Source organism: Oncorhynchus gorbuscha, unplaced genomic scaffold, assembly GCF_021184085.1.
Source record: "Oncorhynchus gorbuscha isolate QuinsamMale2020 ecotype Even-year unplaced genomic scaffold, OgorEven_v1.0 Un_scaffold_1095, whole genome shotgun sequence".
Taxonomy (NCBI): domain Eukaryota; kingdom Metazoa; phylum Chordata; class Actinopteri; order Salmoniformes; family Salmonidae; genus Oncorhynchus; species Oncorhynchus gorbuscha.
In genome coordinates, this window is record NW_025745981.1 from 183,632 (window position 1) to 209,314 (window position 25,683).

Sequence of the window (25,683 nt, forward strand, 5' to 3'; positions counted from 1 at the left end):
TTTAGCTAATGGAGATGCCTTTAGCTAACATGTAAAGGAGATGCCTTTAGCTAACTAATGGATTACATGCCTTTAGCTAAACATGCCTTTAGCTAATGGAGATGCCTTTAGCTAACATGTAAATGAGAGGCCTTTAGCTAATGGAGATGTCTTTAGCTAACATGTAAAGGAGAGGCCTTTAGCTAACATGTAATGGAGATTCCTTTAGCTAACTAATGGAGATGCCTTTAGCTAACATGTAAAGGAGATGCCTTTAGCTAACATGTAATGGAGATGCCTTTCAGCTAACATGTAAAGGAGAGGCCTTTAGCTAATGGAGATGCCTTTAGCTAACATGTAAAGGAGAGGCCTTTAGCTAATGGAGATGCCTTTAGCTAACATGTAAAGGAGAGGCCTTTAGCTAATGGAGATGCCTTTAGCTAACATGTAAAGGAGAGGCCTTTAGCTTGTAACATGGAGATGCCTTTAGCTAACATGTAAATGACATGCCTTTAGCTAACATGTAAATGAGAGGCCTTTAGCTAATGGAGATGCCTTTAGCTAACATGTAAAGGAGATGCCTTTAGCTAATGGAGATGCCTTTAGCTAATGGAGAGGCCTTTAGCTAATGGAGATGCCTTTAGCTAATGGAGAGGCCTTTAGCTAATGGAGAGGCCTTTAGCTAATGGAGAGGCCTTTAGCTAATGGAGATGCCTTTAGCTAACATGTAAAGGAGAGGCCTTTAGCTAATGGAGATGCCTTTAGCTAACATGTAAAGGAGATGCCTTTAGCTAATGGAGATGCCTTTAGCTAATGGAGAGGCCTTTAGCTAATGGAGATGCCTTTAGCTAACATGTAAAGGAGATGCCTTTAGCTAATGGAGATGCCTTTAGCTAATGGAGAGGCCTTTAGCTAATGGAGATGCCTTTAGCTAACATGTAAAGGAGATGCCTTTAGCTAATGGAGATGCCTTTAGCTAATGGAGAGGCCTTTAGCTAATGGAGATGCCTTTAGCTAACATGTAAAGGAGAGGCCTTTAGCTAATGGAGATGCCTTTAGCTAACATGTAAAGGAGATGCCTTTAGCTAATGGAGATGCCTTTAGCTAATGGAGATGCCTTTAGCTAATGGAGATGCCTTTAGCTAACATGTAAAGGAGAGGCCTTTAGCTAATGGAGATGCCTTTAGCTAATGGAGATGCCTTTAGCTAATGGAGAGGCCTTTAGCTAATGGAGATGCCTTTAGCTAATGGAGAGGCCTTTAGCTAATGGAGATGCCTTTAGCTAATGGAGAGGCCTTTAGCTAATGGAGATGCCTTTAGCTAATGGAGATGCCTTTAGCTAATGGAGAGGCCTTTAGCTAATGGAGAGGCCTTTAGCTAATGGAGATGCCTTTAGCTAATGGAGATGCCTTTAGCTAATGGAGATGCCTTTAGCTAACATGTAAAGGAGAGGCCTTTAGCTAATGGAGATGCCTTTAGCTAACATGTAAAGGAGATGCCTTTAGCTAATGGAGATGCCTTTAGCTAATGGAGAGGCCTTTAGCTAATGGAGATGCCTTTAGCTAACATGTAAAGGAGATGCCTTTAGCTAATGGAGATGCCTTTAGCTAATGGAGAGGCCTTTAGCTAATGGAGATGCCTTTAGCTAACATGTAAAGGAGATGCCTTTAGCTAATGGAGATGCCTTTAGCTAATGGAGAGGCCTTTAGCTAATGGAGATGCCTTTAGCTAACATGTAAAGGAGAGGCCTTTAGCTAATGGAGATGCCTTTAGCTAACATGTAAAGGAGATGCCTTTAGCTAATGGAGATGCCTTTAGCTAATGGAGAGGCCTTTAGCTAATGGAGATGCCTTTAGCTAACATGTAAAGGAGAGGCCTTTAGCTAATGGAGATGCCTTTAGCTAATGGAGATGCCTTTAGCTAACATGTAAAGGAGAGGCCTTTAGCTAATGGAGATGCCTTTAGCTAACATGTAAAGGAGAGGCCTTTAGCTAATGGAGATGCCTTTAGCTAACATGTAAAGGAGAGGCCTTTAGCTAATGGAGATGCCTTTAGCTAACATGTAAAGGAGAGGCCTTTAGCTAATGGAGATGCCTTTAGCTAACATGTAAAGGAGAGGCCTTTAGCTAATGGAGATGCCTTTAGCTAACATGTAAAGGAGAGGCCTTTAGCTAACATGTAAAGGAGATGCCTTTAGCTAACATGTAAATGACATGCCTTTAGCTAACATGTAAATGAGAGGCCTTTAGCTAATGGAGATGCCTTTAGCTAACATGTAAAGGAGATGCCTTTAGCTAACATGTAAATTACATGCCTTTAGCTAACATGTAAAGGAGATGCCTTTAGCTAACATGTAAATGAGAGGCCTTTAGGCTAATGGAGATGTCTTTAGCTAACATGTAAAGGAGAGGCCTTTAGCTAACATGTAATGGAGATTCCTTTAGCTAACATGTAAAGGAGAGGCCTTTAGCTAATGGAGATGCCTTTAGCTAATGGAGATGCCTTTAGCTAACATGTAAAGGAGAGGCCTTTAGCTAATGGAGATGCCTTTAGCTAATGGAGATGCCTTTAGCTAATGGAGAGGCCTTTAGCTAATGGAGATGCCTTTAGCTAATGGAGAGGCCTTTAGCTAATGGAGATGCCTTTAGCTAATGGAGAGGCCTTTAGCTAATGGAGATGCCTTTAGCTAATGGAGATGCCTTTAGCTAATGGAGAGGCCTTTAGCTAATGGAGAGGCCTTTAGCTAATGGAGATGCCTTTAGCTAATGGAGATGCCTTTAGCTAATGGAGATGCCTTTAGCTAATGGAGATGCCTTTAGCTAACATGTAAAGGAGAGGCCTTTAGCTAATGGAGATGCCTTTAGCTAACATGTAAAGGAGATGCCTTTAGCTAATGGAGATGCCTTTAGCTAATGGAGAGGCCTTTAGCTAATGGAGATGCCTTTAGCTAACATGTAAAGGAGATGCCTTTAGCTAATGGAGATGCCTTTAGCTAATGGAGAGGCCTTTAGCTAATGGAGATGCCTTTAGCTAACATGTAAAGGAGATGCCTTTAGCTAATGGAGATGCCTTTAGCTAACATGTAAAGGAGAGGCCTTTAGCTAATGGAGATGCCTTTAGCTAACATGTAAAGGAGATGCCTTTAGCTAATGGAGATGCCTTTAGCTAATGGAGATGCCTTTAGCTAACATGTAAAGGAGATGCCTTTAGCTAATGGAGATGCCTTTAGCTAATGGAGATGCCTTTAGCTAACATGTAAAGGAGATGCTTTTTAGCTAATGGAGATGCCTTTAGCTAATGGAGATGCCTTTAGCTAATGGAGAGGCCTTTAGCTAATGGAGATGCCTTTAGCTAATGGAGAGGCCTTTAGCTAATGGAGAGGCCTTTAGCTAATGGAGAGGCCTTTAGCTAATGGAGATGCCTTTAGCTAACATGTAAAGGAGAGGCCTTTAGCTAATGGAGATGCCTTTAGCTAACATGTAAAGGAGATGCCTTTAGCTAATGGAGATGCCTTTAGCTAATGGAGAGGCCTTTAGCTAATGGAGATGCCTTTAGCTAACATGTAAAGGAGAGGCCTTTAGCTAATGGAGATGCCTTTAGCTAACATGTAAAGGAGATGCCTTTAGCTAATGGAGATGCCTTTAGCTAATGGAGAGGCCTTTAGCTAATGGAGATGCCTTTAGCTAACATGTAAAGGAGAGGCCTTTAGCTAATGGAGATGCCTTTAGCTAATGGAGATGCCTTTAGCTAACATGTAAAGGAGAGGCCTTTAGCTAATGGAGATGCCTTTAGCTAATGGAGATGCCTTTAGCTAATGGAGAGGCCTTTAGCTAATGGAGATGCCTTTAGCTAATGGAGAGGCCTTTAGCTAATGGAGATGCCTTTAGCTAATGGAGAGGCCTTTAGCTAATGGAGATGCCTTTAGCTAATGGAGATGCCTTTAGCTAATGGAGAGGCCTTTAGCTAATGGAGATGCCTTTAGCTAATGGAGATGCCTTTAGCTAATGGAGATGCCTTTAGCTAACATGTAAAGGAGAGGCCTTTAGCTAATGGAGATGCCTTTAGCTAACATGTAAAGGAGATGCCTTTAGCTAATGGAGATGCCTTTAGCTAATGGAGAGGCCTTTAGCTAATGGAGATGCCTTTAGCTAACATGTAAAGGAGATGCCTTTAGCTAATGGAGATGCCTTTAGCTAATGGAGAGGCCTTTAGCTAATGGAGATGCCTTTAGCTAACATGTAAAGGAGATGCCTTTAGCTAATGGAGATGCCTTTAGCTAATGGAGAGGCCTTTAGCTAATGGAGATGCCTTTAGCTAACATGTAAAGGAGAGGCCTTTAGCTAATGGAGATGCCTTTAGCTAACATGTAAAGGAGATGCCTTTAGCTAATGGAGATGCCTTTAGCTAATGGAGAGGCCTTTAGCTAATGGAGATGCCTTTAGCTAACATGTAAAGGAGAGGCCTTTAGCTAATGGAGATGCCTTTAGCTAATGGAGATGCCTTTAGCTAACATGTAAAGGAGAGGCCTTTAGCTAATGGAGATGCCTTTAGCTAACATGTAAAGGAGAGGCCTTTAGCTAATGGAGATGCCTTTAGCTAACATGTAAAGGAGAGGCCTTTAGCTAATGGAGATGCCTTTAGCTAACATGTAAAGGAGAGGCCTTTAGCTAATGGAGATGCCTTTAGCTAACATGTAAAGGAGAGGCCTTTAGCTAATGGAGATGCCTTTAGCTAACATGTAAAGGAGAGGCCTTTAGCTAACATGTAAAGGAGATGCCTTTAGCTAACATGTAAATGACATGCCTTTAGCTAACATGTAAATGAGAGGCCTTTAGCTAATGGAGATGCCTTTAGCTAACATGTAAAGGAGATGCCTTTAGCTAACATGTAAATTACATGCCTTTAGCTAACATGTAAAGGAGATGCCTTTAGCTAACATGTAAATGAGAGGCCTTTAGGCTAATGGAGATGTCTTTAGCTAACATGTAAAGGAGAGGCCTTTAGCTAACATGTAATGGAGATTCCTTTAGCTAACATGTAATGGAGATGCCTTTAGCTAACATGTAAAGGAGATGCCTTTAGCTAACATGTAATGGAGATGCCTTTCAGCTAACATGTAAAGGAGAGGCCTTTAGCTAATGGAGATGCCTTTAGCTAACATGTAAAGGAGAGGCCTTTAGCTAATGGAGATGCCTTTAGCTAACATGTAAAGGAGAGGCCTTTAGCTAATGGAGATGCCTTTAGCTAACATGTAAAGGAGAGGCCTTTAGCTAACATGTGGAGATGCCTTTAGCTAACATGTAAATGACATGCCTTTAGCTAACATGTAAATGAGAGGCCTTTAGCTAATGGAGATGCCTTTAGCTAACATGTAAAGGAGATGCCTTTAGCTAATGGAGATGCCTTTAGCTAATGGAGATGCCTTTAGCTAATGGAGAGGCCTTTAGCTAATGGAGATGCCTTTAGCTAATGGAGAGGCCTTTAGCTAATGGAGAGGCCTTTAGCTAATGGAGAGGCCTTTAGCTAATGGAGATGCCTTTAGCTAACATGTAAAGGAGAGGCCTTTAGCTAATGGAGATGCCTTTAGCTAACATGTAAAGGAGATGCCTTTAGCTAATGGAGATGCCTTTAGCTAATGGAGAGGCCTTTAGCTAATGGAGATGCCTTTAGCTAACATGTAAAGGAGATGCCTTTAGCTAATGGAGATGCCTTTAGCTAATGGAGAGGCCTTTAGCTAATGGAGATGCCTTTAGCTAACATGTAAAGGAGATGCCTTTAGCTAATGGAGATGCCTTTAGCTAATGGAGAGGCCTTTAGCTAATGGAGATGCCTTTAGCTAACATGTAAAGGAGAGGCCTTTAGCTAATGGAGATGCCTTTAGCTAACATGTAAAGGAGATGCCTTTAGCTAATGGAGATGCCTTTAGCTAATGGAGAGGCCTTTAGCTAATGGAGATGCCTTTAGCTAACATGTAAAGGAGAGGCCTTTAGCTAATGGAGATGCCTTTAGCTAATGGAGATGCCTTTAGCTAACATGTAAAGGAGAGGCCTTTAGCTAATGGAGATGCCTTTAGCTAATGGAGATGCCTTTAGCTAATGGAGAGGCCTTTAGCTAATGGAGATGCCTTTAGCTAATGGAGAGGCCTTTAGCTAATGGAGATGCCTTTAGCTAATGGAGAGGCCTTTAGCTAATGGAGATGCTTTAGCTAATGGAGATGCCTTTAGCTAATGGAGAGGCCTTTAGCTAATGGAGAGGCCTTTAGCTAATGGAGATGCCTTTAGCTAATGGAGATGCCTTTAGCTAATGGAGATGCCTTTAGCTAATGGAGATGCCTTTAGCTAACATGTAAAGGAGAGGCCTTTAGCTAATGGAGATGCCTTTAGCTAACATGTAAAGGAGATGCCTTTAGCTAATGGAGATGCCTTTAGCTAATGGAGAGGCCTTTAGCTAATGGAGATGCCTTTAGCTAACATGTAAAGGAGATGCCTTTAGCTAATGGAGATGCCTTTAGCTAATGGAGAGGCCTTTAGCTAATGGAGATGCCTTTAGCTAACATGTAAAGGAGATGCCTTTAGCTAATGGAGATGCCTTTAGCTAATGGAGAGGCCTTTAGCTAATGGAGATGCCTTTAGCTAACATGTAAAGGAGAGGCCTTTAGCTAATGGAGATGCCTTTAGCTAACATGTAAAGGAGATGCCTTTAGCTAATGGAGATGCCTTTAGCTAATGGAGAGGCCTTTAGCTAATGGAGATGCCTTTAGCTAACATGTAAAGGAGAGGCCTTTAGCTAACATGTAATGGAGATTCCTTTAGCTAACATGTAATGGAGATGCCTTTAGCTAACATGTAAAGGAGATGCCTTTAGCTAACATGTAATGGAGATGCCTTCAGCTAACATGTAAAGGAGAGGCCTTTAGCTAATGGAGATGCCTTTAGCTAACATGTAAAGGAGAGGCCTTTAGCTAATGGAGATGCCTTTAGCTAACATGTAAAGGAGAGGCCTTTAGCTAATGGAGATGCCTTTAGCTAACATGTAAAGGAGAGGCCTTTAGCTAACATGTAAAGGAGATGCCTTTAGCTAACATGTAAATGACATGCCTTTAGCTAACATGTAAATGAGAGGCCTTTAGCTAATGGAGATGCCTTTAGCTAACATGTAAAGGAGATGCCTTTAGCTAACATGTAAATTACATGCCTTTAGCTAACATGTAAAGGAGATGCCTTTAGCTAACATGTAAATGAGAGGCCTTTAGGCTAATGGAGATGTCTTTAGCTAACATGTAAAGGAGAGGCCTTTAGCTAACATGTAATGGAGATTCCTTTAGCTAACATGTAATGGAGATGCCTTTAGCTAACATGTAAAGGAGATGCCTTTAGCTAACATGTAATGGAGATGCCTTCAGCTAACATGTAAAGGAGAGGCCTTTAGCTAATGGAGATGCCTTTAGCTAACATGTAAAGGAGAGGCCTTTAGCTAATGGAGATGCCTTTAGCTAACATGTAAAGGAGAGGCCTTTAGCTAATGGAGATGCCTTTAGCTAACATGTAAAGGAGAGGCCTTTAGCTAACATGTAAAGGAGATGCCTTTAGCTAACATGTAAATGACATGCCTTTAGCTAACATGTAAATGAGAGGCCTTTAGCTAATGGAGATGCCTTTAGCTAACATGTAAAGGAGATGCCTTTAGCTAACATGTAAATTACATGCCTTTAGCTAACATGTAAAGGAGATGCCTTTAGCTAACATGTAAATGAGAGGCCTTTAGGCTAATGGAGATGTCTTTAGCTAACATGTAAAGGAGAGGCCTTTAGCTAACATGTAATGGAGATTCCTTTAGCTAACATGTAATGGAGATGCCTTTAGCTAACATGTAAAGGAGATGCCTTTAGCTAACATGTAATGGAGATGCCTTCAGCTAACATGTAAAGGAGAGGCCTTTAGCTAATGGAGATGCCTTTAGCTAACATGTAAAGGAGAGGCCTTTAGCTAATGGAGATGCCTTTAGCTAACATGTAAAGGAGAGGCCTTTAGCTAATGGAGATGCCTTTAGCTAACATGTAAAGGAGAGGCCTTTAGCTAACATGTAAAGGAGATGCCTTTAGCTAACATGTAAATGACATGCCTTTAGCTAACATGTAAATGAGAGGCCTTTAGCTAATGGAGGTGCCTTTAGCTAACATGTAAAGGAGATGCCTTTAGCTAACATGTAAATTACATGCCTTTAGCTAACATGTAAAGGAGATGCCTTTAGCTAACATGTAAATGAGAGGCCTTTAGGCTAATGGAGATGTCTTTAGCTAACATGTAAAGGAGAGGCCTTTAGCTAACATGTAATGGAGATTCCTTTAGCTAACATGTAATGGAGATGCCTTTAGCTAACATGTAAAGGAGATGCCTTTAGCTAACATGTAATGGAGATGCCTTCAGCTAACATGTAAAGGAGATACCTTTAGCTAACATGTAATGGAGATGCCTTCAGCTAACATGTAAAGGAGATACCTTTAGCTAACATGTAATGGAGATGCCTTTAGCTAATGGAGATGCCTTTAGCTAACATGTAAAGGAGATGCCTTTAGCTAATGGAGATGCCTTTAGCTAACATGTAAAGGAGATGCCTTTAGCTAATGGAGAGGCCTTAAGCTAACATGTAAATGAGAGGCCTTTAGCTAACATGTAAAGGAGATGCCTTTAGCTAACATGTAAAGGAGATGCCTTTAGCTAATGGAGATGCCTTAAGCTAACATGTAAAGGAGATGCCTTTAGCTAATGGAGATGCCTTTTTATGCTAACATGTAAAGGAGAGAGTCTAATGGAGCTAACATGTAAATGAGAGGCCTTTAGCTAACATGTAAAGGAGATGCCTTTAGCTAACATGTAAAGGAGATGCCTTTAGCTAATGGAGGTGCCTTTAGCTAATGGAACATGTAAAGGAGGTCAAAAGTATGTACATGTAGGTATCGTTAAAGTAACTGTGCTTATAAGATCAACAGAGAGTAGCAGCAGCATAAAAGAGGGGGACACACACAATGTAAATAGGTCAGGTAACCATTGGTTACCTGTTCAGGAGTCTTATGACTTGGGGGTAAAAACTGTTGAGAAGCCTTTTTGTCCTAGACTTGGCACTCCGGTACAGCTTGCCATGCGGTAGTAGAGAGAACAGTCTTTGACTGGGGTGGCTGGAGTCTTTGACCATTTTTAGGGCCTTCCTCTGACACCGCCTGGTGTAGAGGTCCTGGATGGCAGGCAGCTTTGCCCCAGTGATGCATTTGGCCATACGCACTACCCTCTGAAGTAACCTTTGTCTTATGCAACCCCACCAAACTTAACCAGGCTGGTCTGTCTAGTCTGAGAGATCAGGCTGGTCTGTCTAGTCTGAGAGACCAGGCTGGTCTGTCTAGTCTGAGAGACCAGGCTGGTCTGTCTAGTCTGAGAGACCAGGCTGGTCTGTCTAGTCTGAGAGACCAGGCTGGTCTGTCTAGTCTGAGAGACCAGGCTGGTCTGTCTAGTCTGAGAGACCAGGCTGGTCTGTCTAGTCTGACAGACCAGGCTGGTCTGTCTAGTCTGACAGACCAGGCTGGTCTGTCTAGTCTGAGAGACCAGGCTGGTCTGTCTAGTCTGAGACCAGGCTGGTCTGTCTAGTCTGAGAGACCAGGCTGGTCTGTCTAGTCTGAGAGACCAGGCAGGTCTGTCTAGTCTGAGAGACCAGGCTGGTCTGTCTAGTCTGAGAGACCAGGCTGGTCTGTCTAGTCTGAGAGACCAGGCTGGTCTGTCTAGTCTGAGAGATCAGGCTGGTCTGTCTAGTCTGAGAGATCAGGCTGGTCTGTCTAGTCTGAGAGACCAGGCTGGTCTGTCTAGTCTGAGAGACCAGGCAGGTCTGTCTAGTCTGAGAGACCAGGCTGGTCTGTCTAGTCTGAGAGACCAGGCTGGTCTGTCTAGTCTGAGAGACCAGGCTGGTCTGTCTAGTCTGAGAGACCAGGCTGGTCTGTCTAGTCTGAGAGATCAGGCTGGTCTGTCTAGTCTGAGAGACCAGGCTGGTCTGTCTAGTCTGAGAGACCAGGCTGGTCTGTCTAGTCTGAGAGACCAGGCTGGTCTGTCTAGTCTGAGAGACCAGGCTGGTCTGTCTAGTCTGAGAGACCAGGCTGGTCTGTCTAGTCTGAGAGACCAGGCTGGTCTGTCTAGTCTGAGAGACCAGGCTGGTCTGTCTAGTCTGAGAGACCAGGCTGGTCTGTCTAGTCTGAGAGACCAGGCTGGTCTGTCTAGTCTGAGAGACCAGGCTGGTCTGTCTAGTCTGAGAGACCAGGCTGGTCTGTCTAGTCTGAGAGACCAGGCTGGTCTGTCTAGTCTGAGAGACCAGGCAGGTCTGTCTAGTCTGAGAGACCAGGCTGGTCTGTCTAGTCTGAGAGACCAGGCTGGTCTGTCTAGTCTGAGAGATCAGGCTGGTCTGTCTAGTCTGAGAGACCAGGCAGGTCTGTCTAGTCTGAGAGACCAGGCTGGTCTGTCTAGTCTGAGAGACCAGGCTGGTCTGTCTAGTCTGAGAGATCAGGCTGGTCTGTCTAGTCTGAGAGACCAGGCTGGTCTGTCTAGTCTGAGAGATCAGGCAGGTCTGTCTAGTCTGAGAGACCAGGCTGGTCTGTCTAGTCTGAGAGATCAGGCTGGTCTGTCTAGTCTGAGAGACCAGGCAGGTCTGTCTAGTCTGAGAGACCAGGCTGGTCTGTCTAGTCTGAGAGACCAGGCTGGTCTGTCTAGTCTGAGAGACCAGGCTGGTCTGTCTAGTCTGAGAGACCAGGCTGGTCTGTCTAGTCTGAGAGACCAGGCTGGTCTGTCTAGTCTGAGAGACCAGGCTGGTCTGTCTAGTCTGAGAGACCAGGCTGGTCTGGTCTCAGGCTGGTCTGTCTAGTCTACAGACGTTTATAAGCGTGAATATCGACTCATCCACATGCTTTTGTGTTAGAGTCGCGCTGGGCTTCCCTTTGAGGGTTCCTGCTGCCCCAAAGTTCAAAGCATACGTTGTAAACCAGTTTATAAGCGTGAATATCGACTCATCCACCAGTTTATAAAACCAATAAGGCACCACCGGGGTTTGTGAAATATGGCCAATATACCACGGCTAAGGGCTGTATCCAGGCATTCCACATTACGCGTAGCCGTGTTATATTGGCCTTATACCACGGCTAAGGGCTGTATCCAGGCATTCCACATTACGCGTAGCCGTGTTATATTGGCCTTATACCACGGCTAAGGGCTGTATCCAGGTATTCCACATTACGCGTAGCCGTGTTATATTGGCCTTATACCACGGCTAAGGGCTGTATCCAGGCATTCCACATTACGCATAGCCGTGTTATATTGGCCTTATACCACGGCTAAGGGCTGTATCCAGGCATTCCACATTACGCGTAGCCGTGTTATATTGGCCTTATACCACGGCTAAGGGCTGTATCCAGGCATTCCACATTACGCGTAGCCGTGTTATATTGGCCTTATACCACGGCTAAGGGCTGTATCCAGGTATTCCACATTACGCGTAGCCGTGTTATATTGGCCTTATACCACGGCTAAGGGCTGTATCCAGGCATTCCACATTACACGTAGCCGTGTTATATTGGCCTTATACTAATGGATCCCCATTAGTTCCTGCCAAGGCAGCAGCTACTCTTCCTGGGGTTTATTATGGATCCCCATTAGTTCCTGCCAAGGCAGCAGCTACTCTTCCTGGGGTTATTATGGATCCCCATTAGTTCCTGCCAAGGCAGCAGCTACTCTTCCTGGGGTTTATTATGGATCCCCATTAGTTCCTGCCAAGGCAGCAGCTACTCTTCCTGGGGTTTATTATGGATCCTTATTAGTTCCTGCCAAGGCAGCAGCTACTCTTCCTGGGGTTTATTATGGATCCCCATTAGTTCCTGCCAAGGCAGCAGCTACTCTTCCTGGGGTTTAATATGGATCCCTATTAGTTCCTGCCAAGGCAGCAGCTACTCTTCCTGGGGTTTATTATGGATCCTTATTAGTTCCTGCCAAGGCAGCAGCTACTCTTCCTGGGGTTTATTATGGATCCCCATGAGTTCCTGCCAAGGCAGCAGCTACTCTTCCTGGGGTTTATTATGGATCCCTATTAGTTCCTGCCAAGGCAGCAGCTACTCTTCCTGGGGTCCAAACACATTAAGGAACTTACAGATTCAACTAAAGATAAAACAATACGTTATATAACAGACAGCATCTGGTGATAAAATAAATAACAATATGGGGATGAGGTAGTTGGATGGGCTATTTACAGATGGGCTATGTACAGGTGGGCTATTTACAGATGGGCTATGTACAGATGGGCTATTTACAGATGGGCTGTTTACAGATGGACTATGTACAGGTGGGCTATGTACAGATGGGCTATGTACAGGTGGGCTATTTACAGATGGGCTATTTAGAGATGGGCTATTTACAGATGGGCTATGTACAGGTGGGCTATTTACAGATGGGCTATTTACAGATGGGCTATGTACAGGTGGGCTATTTACAGATGGGCTGTGTACAGATGGGCTATGTACAGATGGGCTATTTACAGATGGGCTATTTACAGATGGGCTATGTACAGATGGGCTATGTACAGATGGGCTATGTGCAGATGGGCTGTTTACAGATGGGCTATGTACAGATGGGCTATTTACAGATGGGCTATGTACAGATGGGCATTTTACAGATGGGCTATGTACAGATGGGCTATTTACAGATGGGCTATTTACAGATGGGCTATGTACAGATGGGTATTTTACAGATGGGATGTGTACAGGTGCAATGATCGGTAAGCTGCTCTGGCAGCTGATGCTTAAAGTTAGAGGGAGATATGAGACTTTGCCTTTTTCCCAATGAAAAATAAAAGATTCTAACATTAATTTAATGGAAAAGAGATGTTTCTGGACAATGCACCATGCTGCCTCGTTGACAAAATGACAGAGCAGCACAGATTACTGTTTGATTTGAGAAGGGTGCTTCTCCCTGCCTGCTTTCACCTGATGGCGTGATGGGTCTTTACCTCAGCCTCATCGAATCTGCCCCTTATAAACCGGGTAGTTTGGCTCCTGGATGCTGAAAGCCGTGATATACCACAGGTGTGACAAAACATTTATTTTTACTGCTCTAATTACGTTGATAAACTCGGTCTCAACCTTTAAGTCCTTACTGAAGACTCATCTCTTCAGTGGGTCATATGATTGAGTGTAGTCTGGCCCAGGAGTGTGAAGGTGAACGGAAAGGCTCTGGAGCAACGAACCGCCCTTCCTGTCTCTGCCTGGCCAGTTCCCCTCTCTCCACTGGGATTCTCTTTCTCTAGCCCTATTACAGGGGCTGAGTCACTGGCTCACTGGTGCTTTTCCATGCCGTCCCTGGGAGGGGTGCGTCACTTGAGTGGGTTGAGTCACTGATGTTATCTTCCTGTCTGGGTTGGCGTCCCCCCTTGGGTTGTGCCGTGGCGGAGATCTTTGTGGGCTATACTCGGCCTTGTCTCAGGATGATAAGTTGGTGGTTGAAGATATCCCTCTAGTGCTGTGGGAACCACACATGCAGAGATCATCCGTTCACCTTCTCTACGTCTCACAAAGACAAAGCGGTTGGAACCAAAAATCTCCAACTAGCCTACCTGGTAAAATAAAGGTAAAGTGGGTGGGGTTATATCCTTCCTGTTTGGCCCTGTCCGGGGGTGTCCTCGGATGGGGCCACAGTGTCTCCTGACCCCTCCTGTCTCAGCCTCCAGTATTTATGCTGCAGTAGTTTGTGTCGGGGGCTAGGGTCAGTTTGTTTATCTGGAGTACTTCTCCTGTCTTATCCGGTGACCTGTGTGAATTGACGTATGTTCTCTCTAATTCTTTCTTTCTCTCTCTCGGAGGACCTGAGCCCTAGGACCATGCCTCAGGACTACCTGGCATGATGACTCCTTGTTGTCCCCAGTCCACCTGGCCGTGCTGCTGCTCCAGTTTCAACTGTTCTGCCTTATTATTATTCGACCATGCTGGTCATTTATGAACATTTGAACATCTTGGCCATGTTCTGTTATAATCTCCACCCGGCACAGCCAGAAGAGGACTGGCCACCCCACATAGCCTGGTTCCTCTCTAGGTTTCTTCCTAGGTTTTGGCCTTTCTAGGGAGTTTTTCCTAGCCACCGTGCTTCTACATCTGCATTGCTTGCTGTTTGGGGTTTTAGGCTGAGATATCAGCTGATGTAAGAAGGGCTGTATAAATACATTTGATTTGATAACCAGTTTATAAAAGTAATAAGGCACGAGGTGGTGTGATATATGGCCAATATACCTCGGCTAAGGCTCTGTGTCCAGGCACTCTGCGATGCGTCGTGCCTAAGGACAACCCTTAGTCGTGGTATATTGGCCATATATCACACCACCTCGTGCCTTATTGCTTAAATATAAGACTGGTCTAGTGAACCATAAGAGCGGTATTACATGGTTGGGACAATCATGAGCACTCTTAATTTACAGGATTCATTAGCTAGTTGAAATTCAATCCCTGACTGTGTTCTCCCCCATTAATGGAAATGGAACGGGAAAAATCCCTCTGAAATAAAAATAACTGATTTCACTCCTGGAACCCAAAATCCACCTGTTTTCAGTCCTTTGAAATACTACAATCAGCTCTCTGACTCAGTTACAATCAGCTCTCTGACTCAGTTACAATCAGCTCTCTGACTCATTCAGAAATACTGAAATACTGACTCAGCTCTCTGTTACAATCAGCTCTCTGACTCATACAATGAGAAATACTGACTCAGTTACAATCAGCTCTCTGACTCAGTTACAAAGCTCTCAGCTCTCTGACTCAGTTACAATCAGCTCTCTGACTCAGTTACAATCAGCTCTCTGACTCAGTTACAATCAGCTCTCTGACTCATTCAGGACAACTTCAGTGGCCAGTGTTGTCAGCAGGGTGTGGAGTCCCGTCCAATCAGGAACTAGTAAGAAATAATTCAACTGACTAACAACGTACGTAAACACACATGATTTATTGCTAAACAACTGAATATTAAATGAATGTGAGGAGAATAAACAGAGTAGAAACATTACATAGTATAGTTATTACAGACTATTTACAGTCCAATGACAGCTGCTATCAGGACACATCTATAGTCATGTCCTCCTCCTCCTCTTCAGGAGAATAAACAGAGTAGAAACATTACATAGTATAGTTATTACAGACTATTTACAGTCCAATGACAGCTGCTATCAGGACACATCTATAGTCATGTCCTCCTCTTCCTCCTCCTCCTCCTCCTCCTCTTCAGGAGAATAAACAGAGTAGAAACATTACATAGTATAGTTATTACAGACTATTTACAGTCCAATGACAGCTGCTATCAGGACACATCTATAGTCATGTCCTCCTCTTCCTCCTCCTCCTCCTCCTCCTCTTCAGGAGAATAAACAGAGTAGAAACATTACATAGTATAGTTATTACAGACTATTTACAGTCCGATGACAGCTGCTATCAGGACACATCTATAGTCATGTCCTCCTCTTCCTCCTCCTCCTCCTCCTCTTCAGGAGAATAAACAGAGTAGAAACATTACATAGTAGTTATTACAGACTATTTACAGTCCGATGACAGCTGCTATCAGGACACATCTATAGTCATGTCCTCCTCTTCCTCCTCCTCCTCCTCCTCTTCAGGAGAATAAACAGAGTAGAAACATTACATAGTATAGTTATTACAGACTATTTACAGTCCAATGACAGCTGCTATCAGGACACATCTATAGTCATGTCCTCCTCGTCCTCCTCCTCCTCCTCTTCAGGAGAATAAACAGAGTAGAAACATTACATAGTATAGTTATTACAGACTATTTACAGTCCAATGACAGCTGCTATCAGGACACATCTATAGTCATGTCCTCCTCTTCCTCCTCCTCCTCCTCCTCTTCAGGAGAATAAACAGAGTAGAAACATTACATAGTATAGTTATTACAAGTTATTATATTTACAGTCCGATGACAGCTGCTGTCAGGACACATCTATAGTCATGTCCTCCTCTTCCTCCTCCTCCTCCTCCTCCTCCTCTTCATCCTCATCGAAGTACTTCTCCTCTGCATCTCTGTTGACGATGTCCAGGTTGTCGTAGTCGGGGTTCCCGTCCACTTCACTACAACACACAGCTAGTACAGTAGTTCAGTCTGTCCACTACACTACAACACACACAGCTAGTATAGTAGTTCAGTCTGTCCACTACAACACACACAGCTAGTACATTAGTTCAGTCTGTCCACCACTACAACACACAGCTAGTACAGTAGTTCAGTCTGTTCACTACAACACAAACAGCTAGTACATTAGTTCAGTCTGTCCACTACACTACAACACACACAGCTAGTACAGTAGTTCAGTCTGTCCACTACAACACACAGCTAGTACAGTAGTTCAGTCTGTCCACTACACTACAACACACACAGCTAGTACATTAGTTCAGTCTGTCCACTACAACACACACAGCTAGTACAGTAGTTCAGTCTGTCCACTATAACACACAGCTAGTACAGTAGTTCAGTCTGTCCACTACAACACAAACAGCTAGTACATTAGTTCAGTCTGTCCACTACACTACAACACACACAGCTAGTACAATAGTTCAGTCTGTCCACTACACTACAACACACAGCTAGTACAGTAGTTCAGTCTGTCCACTACACTACAACACACACAGCTAGTACAGTAGTTCAGTCTGTCCACTACAACACACAGCTAGTACATTAGTTCAGTCTGTCCACTACAACACAAACAGCTAGTACATTAGTTCAGTCTGTCCACTACAACACAAACAGCTAGTACATTAGTTCAGTCTGTCCACTACAACACACACAGCTAGTACATTAGTTCAGTCTGTCCACTACACTACAACACAAACAGCTAGTACATTAGTTCAGTCTGTCCACTACAACACACACAGCTAGTACAGTAGTTCAGTCTGTCCACTACAACACACACAGCTAGTACAGTAGTTCAGTCTGTCCACTACAACACACACAGCTAGTACAGTAGTTCAGTCTGTCCACTTCACTACAACACAAACAGCTAGTACAGTAGTTCAGTCTGTCCACTACAACACACACAGCTAGTACAGTAGTTCAGTCTGTCCACTTCACTACAACACAAACAGCTAGTACAGTAGTTCAGTCTGTTCACTACAACACACACAGCTAGTACAGTAGTTCAGTCTGTCCACTACACTACAACACACAGCTAGTACAGTAGTTCAGTCTGTCCACTTCACTACAACACACACAGCTAGTACAGTAGTTCAGTCTGTTCACTACAACACACACAGCTAGTACAGTAGTTCAGTCTGTCCACTACAACACACACAGCTAGTACAGTAGTTCAGTCTGTCCACTTCACTACAACACACACAGCTAGTACAGTAGTTCAGTCTGTCCACTACAACACACACAGCTAGTACAGTAGTTCAGTCTGTCCACTACAACACAAACAGCTAGTACAGTAGTTCAGTCTGTCCACTACACTACAACACAAACAGCTAGTACATTAGTTCAGTCTGTCCACTACACTACAACACACACAGCTAGTACAGTAGTTCAGTCTGTCCACTACAACACACAGCTAGTACAGTAGTTCAGTCTGTCCACTACACTACAACACACACAGCTAGTACAGTAGTTCAGTCTGTCCACTACAACACACACAGCTAGTACAGTAGTTCAGTCTGTCCACTACACTACAACACACACAGCTAGTACAGTAGTTCAGTCTGTCCACTACACTACAACACACAGCTAGTACAGTAGTTCAGTCTGTCCATTACAACACACACAGCTAGTACAGTAGTTCAGTCTGTCCACTACAACACACACAGCTAGTACAGTAGTTCAGTCTGTCCATTACAACACACACAGCTAGTACAGTAGTTCAGTCTGTCCACTACAACACACACAGCTAGTACAGTAGTTCAGTCTGTCCACTACACTACACACAGCTAGTACAGTAGTTCAGTCTGTCCACTACACTACAACACACAGCTAGTACAGTAGTTCAGTCTGTCCACTACAATACACAGCTAGTACAGTAGTTCAGTCTGTCCACTACACTACACACAGCTAGTACAGTAGTTCAGTCTGTCCACTACACTACAACACACAGCTAGTACAGTAGTTCAGTCTGTCCACTACAATACACAGCTAGTACAGTAGTTCAGTCTGTCCACTACAACACACAGCTAGTACAGTAGTTCAGTCTGTCCACTTAGTTAGTCAGCCCGGTTAGTCTCCACAGTTGGCCAGCCCGGTTAGTCTCCCCAGTTGTTCAGCCCGGTTAGTCTCCCCAGTTGGCCAGCCCGGTTAGTCTCCCCAGTTGGCCAGCCCGGTTAGTCTCCCCAGTTGGCCAGCCCGGTTAGTCTCCCCAGTTGGCCAGCCCGGTTAGTCTCCCCAGTTGGCCAGCCCGGTTAGTCTCCCCAGTTGTTCAGCCCGGTTAGTCTCCCCAGTTGTTCAGCCCGGTTAGTCTCCCCAGTTGTTCAGCCCGGTTAGTCTCCCCAGTTGTTCAGCCCGGTTAGTCTCCCCAGTTAGTCAGCCCGGTTAGTCTCCCCAGTTGGCCAGCCCGGTTAGTCTCCCCAGCTGGCCAGCCATCTACTAACCTGTAGTTAAAGTCTTTGTCGTGTCCGTCCAGGAAGCGTTGGTACATCTGAGTGATGAACTCGTCCCTGAGCAGAGCTTTCTCCTGGGGTGTTGGCTCATAGCCCTCTGCCCCCAACCCTCCTCCTGGAGGCACCACACACACAGTACCGTGAGACACACACACACAGTACCGTGAGACACACACACACAGTACCGTGAGACACACACACACACAGTACCGTGAGACACACACACACACAGTACCGTGAGACACACACACACACAGTACCGTGAGACACACACACACACACAGTACCGTGAGACACACACAGTACCATGAGACACACAGAGACGTGATCTGAAGAGGACAACACAGTACCATGAGACACACAGAGACGTGATCTGAAGAGGACAACACAGTACCATGAGACAGAGAGACGTGATCTGAAGAGGACAACACAGTACCATGAGACACAGAGAGACGTGATCTGAAGAGGACAACACAGTACCATGAGACACACAGAGACGTGATCTGAAGAGGACAACACAGTACCATGAGACACACAGAGACGTGATCTGAAGAGGACAACACAGTACCATGAGACACACAGAGACGTGATCTGAAGAGGACAACACAGTACCATGAGACACAGAGACGTGATCTGAAGAGGACAACACAGTACCATGAGACGTGATCTGAAGAGGACAACACAGTACCATGAGACACAGAGACGTGATCTGAAGAGGACAACACAGTACCATGAGACGTGATCTGAAGAGGACAACACAGTACCATGAGACACAGAGACGTGATCTGAAGAGGACAACACAGTACCATGAGACACAGAGAGACGTGATCTGAAGAGGACAACACAGTACCATGAGACACAGAGACGTGATCTGAAGAGGACAACACAGTACCATGAGACACAGAGAGACGTGATCTGAAGAGGACAACACAGTACCATGAGACACAGAGACGTGATCTGAAGAGGACAACACAGTACCATGAGACACAGAGAGACGTGATCTGAAGAGGACAACACAGTACCATGAGACGTTACGATTCTAACTACATGACCACATTACATTACTATTCTAACTACATGATCACATTACACTGCTATTCTAACTACATGGCCACATTACATTGCGTTGCTATTCTAACTACATGGACACATTACATTGCGTTGCTATTCTAACTACATGGCCACATTACATTACATTACTATTCTAACTACATGGCCACATTACATTACGATTCTAACTACATGGCCACATTACATTACGTTGCTATTCTAACTACATGGCCACATTACGTTGCTATTCTAACTACATGGCCACATTACATTACGTTGCTATTCTAACTACATGGCCACATTACATTACGATTCTAACTACATGGCCACATTACATTACGTTGCTATTCTAACTACATGGCCACATTACGTTGCTATTCTAACTACATGGCCACATTACATTACGTTGCTATTCTAACTACATGGCCACATTACGTTGCTATTCTAACTACATGGCTACATTACATTACGTTGCTATTCTAACTACATGGCCACATTACGTTGCTATTCTAACTACATGGCCACATTACATTACGTTGCTATTCTAACTACATGGCCACATTACGTTGCTATTCTAACTACATGGCCACATTACATTACGTTGCTATTCTAACTACATGGCCACATTACATTACGTTGCTATTCTAACTACATGGCTACATTACATTACTATTCTAACTACATGGCCACATTACATTACATTACTATTCTAACTACATGGCCACATTACATTACATTACTATTCTAACTACATGGCCACATTACATTACGTTGCTATTCTAACTACATGGCCACATTACATTACATTACTATTCTAACTACATGGCCACATTACATTACGTTGCTATTCTAACTACATGGCCACATTACATTACATTGCTATTCTAACTACATGGCCACATTACATTACGTTGCTATTCTAACTACATGGCCACATTACACTGCTATTCTAACTACATGACCACATTACATTACGTTGCTATTCTAACTACATGGCCACATAACGTTGCTATTCTAACTACATGGCCACATTACATTACGTTGCTATTCTAACTACATGGCCACATTACATTACGTTGCTATTCTAACTACATGATCACGTTACGTTGCTATTCTAACTACATGATCACATTACACTGCTATTCTAACTACATGATCACATTACGTTGCTATTCTAACTACATGACCACATTACATTACGTTGCTATTCTAACTACATGGACACATTACATTACGTTGCTATTCTAACTACATGACCACATTACATTACGTTGCTATTCTAACTACATGGCCACATTACATGATGTTGCTATTCTAACTACATGGCCACATAACGTTGCTATTCTAACTACATGGACACATTACATTACGTTGCTATTCTAACTACATGGCCACATTACATTACGTTGCTATTCTAACTACATGGCCACATTACACTGCTATTCTAACTACATGGCCACATTACATTACGTTGCTATTCTAACTACATGGCCACATTACGTTGCTATTCTAACTACATGGCCACATTACATTACGTTGCTATTCTAACTACATGGCCACATTACGTTGCTATTCTAACTACATGGCCACATTACATTACTATTCTAACTACATGGCTACATTACGTTGCTATTCTAACTACATGGCCACATTACATTACTATTCTAACTACATGGACACATTACATTACGTTGCTATTCTAACTACATAGCTACATTACATTACGTTGCTATTCTAACTACATGGCCATGTTACATAACGTTACTATTCAAACTACACAGCCACATCGTACAGACTACCTTCTCAACTGTTGGCAAACTATTTCCCTTGTTGAACACATGTCTGGTGATGCTGTGTCTTACCCTCCTCCCCCTCCTCCTCCTCCAGTGCGTTCTCCTCCCTGTCCTGCTCCTCCTGCAGCCGGCTCTGGATCAGTCTCTCCTGGTAGGAGGTGAGGAGGAGGTGGGCCAGCCCCCCTTCTGCTCCCCCCGGCCCCCGCTCCTCCCCTGCTCCTCCCTGCATGGCCTCGAGGGAGCGATGTAGCAGCTCCTCCTCTGTCAGGTATTGGCCGATGTATTGCTCATACAGTAGGGGCTCCCGGCTTCTCATCTGGTCCTCACTGAAGTACTGGCCCTCTGGGGGGGTAAGAGACATGTTGAAGTACTGACCCTCTGGGGGGGGTTAGAGACATGTTGAAGTACTGGCCCTCTGGGGGGTTAGAGACATGTAGAAGTACTGGCCCTCTGGGGGGGTTAGAGACATGTTGAAGTACTGACCCTCTGGGAGGGTTAGAGACATGTTGAAGTACTGGCCCTCTGGGGGGTTAGAGACATGTTGAAGTACTGGCCCTCTGGGGGTTAGAGACATTTTGAAGTACTGGCCCTCTGGGGGTTAGAAACATGTTGAAGTACTGGCCCTCTGGGGGGTTAGAGACATGTTGAAGTACTGACCCTCTGGGGGGTTAGAGACATGTTGAAGTACTGACCCTCTGGGGGGGACATCCCTGGTGATCTACTGCCTCTGATCTGGAGGACTCACTAAACAGAGAACATCCCTGGTCATCCCTACTGCCTCTGATCTGGAGGACTCACTAAACAGAGAACATCCCTGGTCATCCCTACTGCCTCTGATCTGGAGGACTCACTAAACAGAGAACATCCCCTGGTGCCATCTGGTTTGTAAATGATGTCTGAGTGTTGGCCCCTGGTGACATCTGGTTTGTAAATGATGTCTGAGTGTTGGCCCCTGGTGCCATCTGGTTTGTAAATGATGTCTGAGTGTTGGCCCCTGGTGACATCTGGTTTGTAAATGATGTCTGAGTGTTGGCCCCTGGTGACATCTGGTTTGTAAATGATGTCTGAGTGTTGGCCCCTGGTGCCGTCTGGTTTGTAAATGATGTCTGAGTGTTGGCCCCTGGTGCCATCTGGTTTGTAAATGATGTCTGAGTGTTGGCCCCTGGTGCCGTCTGGTTTGCTTCATAAGGAATTTGAAATTATTTATACTTTTACTTTTGATACATAAGTCTATTTAAAACCAAACACTTTTAGACTTTTACTCAAGTATGAGAATTGAGTACCAGGGTCTGTGATTGGTGCTGAAGCCTGAGTACCAGGGTCTGTGATTGGTGCTGAAGCCTGAGTACCAGGGTCTGTGATTGGTGCTGAAGCCTGAGTACCAGGGTCTGTGATTGGTGCTGAAGCCTGAGTACCAGGGTCTGTGATTGGTGCTGAAGACTGAGTACCAGGGTCTGTGATTGGTGCTGAAGCCTGAGTACCAGGGTCTGTGATTGGTGCTGAAGCCTGAGTACCAGGGTCTGTGATTGGTGCTGAAGCCTGAGTACCAGGGTCTGTGATTGGTGCTGAAGCCTGAGTACCAGGGTCTGTGATTGGTGCTGAAGCCTGAGTACCAGGGTCTGTGATTGCTTGCTAGGCTCACCCCTCTGCAGCTCCCTGAGGGCAGCGTAGCGTTGGTTGCGTACCCGGGTCCTGTTGGTCCGTCCTGCTGCTCTCCGCCTCACCTCCCGACAGTAGTACTGCGCCCGGGGGTCAGAAGTCAGATGGCAGAATACTGACAGGTGCTGTGGCTTCAGGTGGGCCTGTGGGAGAGGGTTAGAGGTCAGAGGTGATGAGACAGAGGGTTAGAGGTCAGAGGTGATGGGGGAGCAGGGGTTGGTCTTATGTCAGTTTCTATTTAATACCAAGTTGTACTCAGGCCAGTTTCAGATACAGAAATACTGTGTGAATACAGTAAGTGAATGAGATGGCAAAGCATTTGTGTCTCAAAAACAATAAGTGTAAAGAATGTGTCTAAAAATATGGATCTAAGCTTTAATTTAATCAGCGGAGCCCAACTGAGACCAGGGTCTCATCTTCAGAGACCCAACTGAGACCAGGGTCTCATCTTCAGAGACCCAACTGAGACCAGGGTCTCATCTTCAGAGACCCAACTGAGACCAGGGTCTCATCTTCAGAGACCCAACTGAGACCAGGGTCTCATCTTCAGAGACCCAACTGAGACCAGGGTCTCATCTTCAGAGACCCAACTGAGACCAGGGTCTCATCTTCAGAGACCCAACTGAGACCAGGGTCTCATCTTCAGAGACCCAACTGAGACCAGGGTCTCATCTTCAGAGACCCAACTGAGACCAGGGTCTCATCTTCAGAGACCCAACTGAGACCAGGGTCTCATCTTCAGAGACAACTGAGACCAGGGTCTCATCTTCAGAGACCCAACTGAGACCAGGGTCTCATCTTCAGAGACCCAACTGAGACCAGGGTCTCATCTTCAGAGACCCAACTGAGACCAGGGTCTCATCTTCAGACCCAACTGAGACCAGGGTCTCATCTTCAGAGACCCAACTGAGACCAGGGTCTCATCTTCAGAGACCCAACTGAGACCAGGGTCTCATCTTCAGAGACCCAACTGAGACCAGGGTCTCATCTTCAGAGACCCAACTGAGACCAGGGTCTCATCTTCAGAGACCCAACTGAGACCAGGGTCTCATCTTCAGAGACCCAACTGAGACCAGGGTCTCATCTTCAGAGACCCAACTGAGACCAGGGTCTCATCTTCTGAGACCAGGGTCTCATCTTCAGAGACCCAACTGAGACCAGGGTCTCATCTTCAGAGACCCAACTGAGACCAGGGTCTCATCTTCAGAGACCCAACTGAGACCAGGGTCTCATCTTCAGAGACCCAACTGAGACCAGGGTCTCATCTTCAGAGACCCAACTGAGACCAGGGTCTCATCTTCAGAGACCCAACTGAGACCAGGGTCTCATCTTCAGAGACCCAACTGAGACCAGGGTCTCATCTTCCAGAGACAATCTTCTGAGACCAGGGTCTCATCTTCAGAGACCCAACTGAGACCAGGGTCTCATCTTCAGAGACCCAACTGAGACCAGGGTCTCATCTTCAGAGACCCAACTGAGACCAGGGTCTCATCTTCAGAGACCCAACTGAGACCAGGGTCTCATCTTCAGAGACCCAACTGAGACCAGGGTCTCATCTTCAGAGACCCAACTGAGACCAGGGTCTCATCTTCAGAGACTCAAAAGAGACCAGGGTCTCATCTCAGAGACAACTGAGACCAGGGTCTCATCTTTCAACTGAGACCAGGTCTCATCCCAACTGAGACCAGGGTCTCATCTTCAGAGACCCAACTGAGACCAGGGTCTCATCTTCAGAGACCCAACTGAGACCAGGGTCTCATCTTCAGAGACCCAACTGAGACCAGGGTCTCATCTTCAGAGACCCAACTGAGACCAGGGTCTCATCTTCAGAGACCCAACTGAGACCAGGGTCTCATCTTCAGAGACCCAACTGAGACCAGGGTCTCATCTTCACTGAGACCAGGGTCTCATCTTCAGAGACCCAATTGAGACCAGGGTCTCATCTTCAGAGACCCAACTGAGACCAGGGTCTCATCTTCAGAGACCCAACTGAGACCAGGGTCTCATCTTCAGAGATGAGACCAGGGTCTCATCTTCAGAGACCCACTGAGACCAGGGTCTCATCTTCAGAGACCCAACTGAGACCAGGGTCTCATCTTCAGAGACCCAACTGAGACCAGGGTCTCATCTTCAGAGACCCAACTGAGACCAGGGTCTCATCTTCAGAGACCCAATTGAGACCAGGGTCTCATCTTCAGAGAACCAACTGAGACCAGGGTCTCATCTTCAGAGACAACTGAGACCAGGGTCTCATAGACCCAACTGAGACCAGGGTCTCATCTTCAGAGACAACTGAGACCAGGGTCTCATCTTCAGAGACCCAACTGAGACCAGGGTCTCATCTTCAGAGACAACTGAGACCAGGGTCTCATCTTCAGAGACCCACTGAGACCAGGGTCTCATCTTCAGGAGACCCAATTGAGACCAGGGTCTCATCTTCAGAGACCCAGTGAGACCAGGGTCTCATCTTCAGAGACCCAACTGAGACCAGGGTCTCATCTTCAGAGACCCAACTGAGACCAGGGTCTCATCTTCAGAGACCCAACTGAGACCAGG

General features: G+C 45.3%; 1 protein-coding gene across 1 annotated transcript; it reads right to left on the reverse strand.

Annotated features, from left to right (window-relative positions):
- Positions 1–14,965: 14,965 nt before the first annotated feature.
- LOC124021236 (coiled-coil domain-containing protein 97-like) lies at positions 14,966–23,297 on the reverse strand (the record flags this gene model as incomplete). The annotated part of the gene is made up of 4 exons (XM_046336584.1): positions 14,966–16,117; positions 18,617–18,740; positions 21,538–21,810; positions 23,111–23,297. Coding segments are annotated over 4 exons (723 nt in total), but the record flags the coding sequence as incomplete, so codon positions are not given.
- Between the last annotated feature and the right edge of the window lie 2,386 nt (positions 23,298–25,683).